We start from the raw sequence: 3,527 nt of genomic DNA on the forward strand, positions 1-3,527 counted from the left end.
ATCTTACTAATAATTTATCAATGAATTTAGTAATTATAAAAGTGACGAATTCGCTTGAAATGAATGTTTTGAGAATTAATTAAAATGAACATTGTACCGAATTGAGACATAAGTTGCGCACCTTTTAGTAAAAATCCGTAATGAAATCAAGAGAAGGGATACAGATTATATTAGGGTGCTGTTAGTAAACATTGGTGTGGCAATAGAAGCTTCTTATATAAAGTCACTAGGGTTTCAAAGCTTTTATCCCCTCTTGGGTTTGTGGTTCAGAACGTAGAAGAGAGAGTTGCAGTGAGACGCCCAAGCTTCATCAATGGCGCCGACAGATAAGAAACCTAGGGTTTCTCGAAACCCCGATCTGATTCGTGGGGTGGGTAAGTATTCCAGATCAAAAATGTACCACAAGAGAGGTTTGTGGGCGATCAAGGCCAAGAACGGAGGCGTCTTCCCTCGTCATGATTCGAAGCCATCGGAACCAAAACCCATCGAAAAGCCCCCAAAATTCTACCCTGCAGATGACGTGAAGAAGCCTTTGATCAACAAACGCAAGCACAAACCCACCAAGCTCAGGTCTTTATCTATGGTTTATGTATTTCATTTCAGATTTATCCCAGAAAACCCTAATTTGGGTTTAATTTCTCTGTTCTTGTTCTGAGCTTGTTTGTATTTTGGAAAAAAAAAATAGGGCAAGTATTACTCCTGGAACGGTTTTGATAATCCTTGCTGGGAGATTTAAGGGGAAAAGAGTTGTTTTTCTGAAGCAACTTACATCTGGACTGCTTCTCATCACAGGTCAGTTTCCAATTATTTTTTAATAAACAAGTTTGTTTTATTTTGTTTAATAGATCCATTTTTTGAGGAAAAATATCTGAAATGGGTTGTCGAGTTGATTATTAAATAGTTAGTATGATTGGAATCATTTCCCCTGTATACTACTTACAATATTTCGTTGTTTTTAAAATATACAAAATGTTATTTTACGATCTAAACTTGGTTGTAATTTTGATGACATGGGTGCGACCAACCACAAAAAATGCAAGTTAGGTTTTGTAGGGGATTTGATCAAGTATGAGAAATGGCGAAAGTATAATGTTGTGGATGTTGTTTCTAAATTTTTTTAGTTAAAGTAGATGAAATGAAATTGATGGAAATTTGTGAAGAATATGTTACCTAAAATGCTGATCAAATGTAGAGGGAGGGGATGTAATGTATGAAGGGAGTTTTATGAAAACCATGTAATAAATTATAGACCAAAACAGACTCTAAGATATCATTTTATTTGTTGAATCTATTAATTGATAGTAGTTAAAGAGCTTTCCAAAATTTTATTGATTTTTAAATTTGATTAAATTCATAAATTTTTTATGACCCACCCGGCTTTTGTGATGCATTTTAACCCGCCTGTTGCATGGTCTATTATATCAGAATGTATCAGTCGATACGTATCGGTATTGGTCTTGCCTATATGAAAACATTGACTCCAAAACATTGAATGTTTCAGGAATGTATTGGTTTATATCATGTGTATCGGCCAATATTGTATCAGTTTTTTCAGTACCTGAAACATTCAATCGTTATGATATTTTAACCACGGCCTCTTGTGATTTTGTGGGCCTGTCAACTGTCTTCCTACATTTTTCATACTGTTATGCCTAGTTATTTTTCATAATATTCTGTTCCACACATTTGCATATTTGTGTTAAGTTGTTTATCTTTCAATATCCCTATGAGACTCTGGGCACATGAGTGTGTGTGAGATAGAATAGTGGTCCAACTATGATGTATATGCTTGTTTTTCTCAAGTAATTTCTTGATCCCCTTACCCCCCTGTATGGGTGTTTCTTTTTCATTTTTCATTTTTTTTTGTTTGTTTGTTTGTTTTTTTTTTTTTTTTTTTTTGGGGGGGGGGGGGGTGCTTTTATTTATTTATTATAAACTGTATTGGTTTGGGAGGAGTTTTGCTTGACAAATTAAAGATTCTATGAACTTTTTAGAAATGATAGTCAACAATACTTTGAAGATGTCAATAAGATTCTAAACAACTAGGGTTTCTGTATTGACGTAGCTCTTTGAATTTGTTAAATGCTTTTAAGGTGTTGTTGGCTAGCATTCTTTTTTTTTTTCTCCCACTTTTCTAGTGAAGTGTTTCTTTGCTGGCATATACACTGCTGAATATTGCTTTGGTTAATTTATATTCCAAATCTTCATTTTCTTCTTTCTTTTCATTTTTTTTTTTTTGCCTCTCTTGTTTGACCATATATGTCATCCTTCAATCCTATTGTTGCAGGGCCATTTAAGATAAATGGTGTTCCACTACGTCGTGTCAACCAATCCTATGTAATTGCTACCTCTACTAAGGTGGACATTTCCAGTGTCAATGTTGAAAAATTTGATGACAAGTATTTTGCTAAAGAAGCTGTCAAGAAGAAGAAGAAAGAAGAGGGCGAGTTTTTTGAAGCAGAGAAAGAGGTTGGTCTCTAGTACTCTTATGTTCACTAGTAACCATTATCATAAATTTTTGTGGTTGATAATCAAAATTATAGGCCTAAAAATTGTTGTGAATATTGTTAGAGATGCTTGGCAACCAGACAAGTAATTGGAGAATGGAAAAATCAATATTTCATAAAAAATGACTAGAATGATTTAAGTCTCTCTCTATCTCTTTCTCTCATTGCCTCTCATTCCAAGATTCCCACACTGAAACCCATTTCCATCAATAATGTTAGATCTTTGGTAACTTTTCTCTAATGTTTCCGGAATAAGGTTTTTGACAGAATTAATTCTTCACCTAGATTCAATTTTGATTTTTGCCATAATTGTTATCAAACACATTCGTTTTTTAGAGCAGCCCGTAGATTTTCATGGTTTTTTAGGTTGACTTGCTAAATTCTATCATTTCTATTTTTTTTAAATGTAGGAAAAGAATGTGATCCCACAGGAGAAGAAAGATGACCAGAAATCCCTGGATGCTTCGTTGATGAAGGCCATTGAGGGAGTAACTGACTTGAAGACATACTTAGCCGCACGATTTTCTCTTAGCTCAGGCATGAAACCTCATGAGCTTGTCTTCTAGAGGGAACACCTTGAAAGGTGTTAGATTTGATTTTCCCATTCCGCCTTAGAGTTCGTTTGATTTTGCTTCATCAGTAATTGTACTCTTTCAGTTTTGACTGGTGGTAGACACCTAAATATTTTGTTGGTCCTCTTGATTATGCAAAGGTTCTCATTCTCGTTATTTTATTTTCCAGAGTAAACAGTGTGGAACATTAGTTGAATGCATGCTAGTACAACATTAGCATTAACTACAGTTTACTCTGAAGTGATGTTCACTTCTGAGATCGATGACAACCAACCAAAAAGAAAATTGGTTTAATGCTATAATTGATGACTCCTAAGCTTTTTCTTGATTGTAAAATTTCCAGCGTTGCCTGAGTTTGCCCATTTACTTGGTATGTCTTTACTATTTAATTGCCCAGGCATGTGTAAACCTTAGTTGGGTCAGCTTGCTTTTAGCCACCAAAGCTTGG

The 3,527-nt window shown here is 34.6% G+C and overlaps 1 protein-coding gene across 1 annotated transcript; it reads left to right on the forward strand.

The window, feature by feature from the left end:
* The first annotated feature begins 236 nt into the window (after positions 1 to 236).
* Positions 237 to 3,240, forward strand: LOC147396841 (large ribosomal subunit protein eL6-like). Its single transcript, XM_086452091.1, has 4 exons — positions 237 to 570; positions 686 to 792; positions 2,288 to 2,469; positions 2,918 to 3,240. The coding sequence occupies exons 1-4, from the start codon at positions 314 to 316 to the stop codon at positions 3,071 to 3,073; spliced, it is 702 nt and encodes a 233-aa protein (XP_086308217.1). The 5' UTR covers positions 237 to 313; the 3' UTR covers positions 3,074 to 3,240.
* The last annotated feature ends 287 nt before the right edge of the window (positions 3,241 to 3,527 follow it).

Source organism: Akebia trifoliata, chromosome 8, assembly GCF_017979445.1.
Source record: "Akebia trifoliata isolate Shusen 1 chromosome 8, ASM1797944v1, whole genome shotgun sequence".
In the NCBI taxonomy this organism is placed as follows: Eukaryota; Viridiplantae; Streptophyta; class Magnoliopsida; order Ranunculales; family Lardizabalaceae; genus Akebia; species Akebia trifoliata.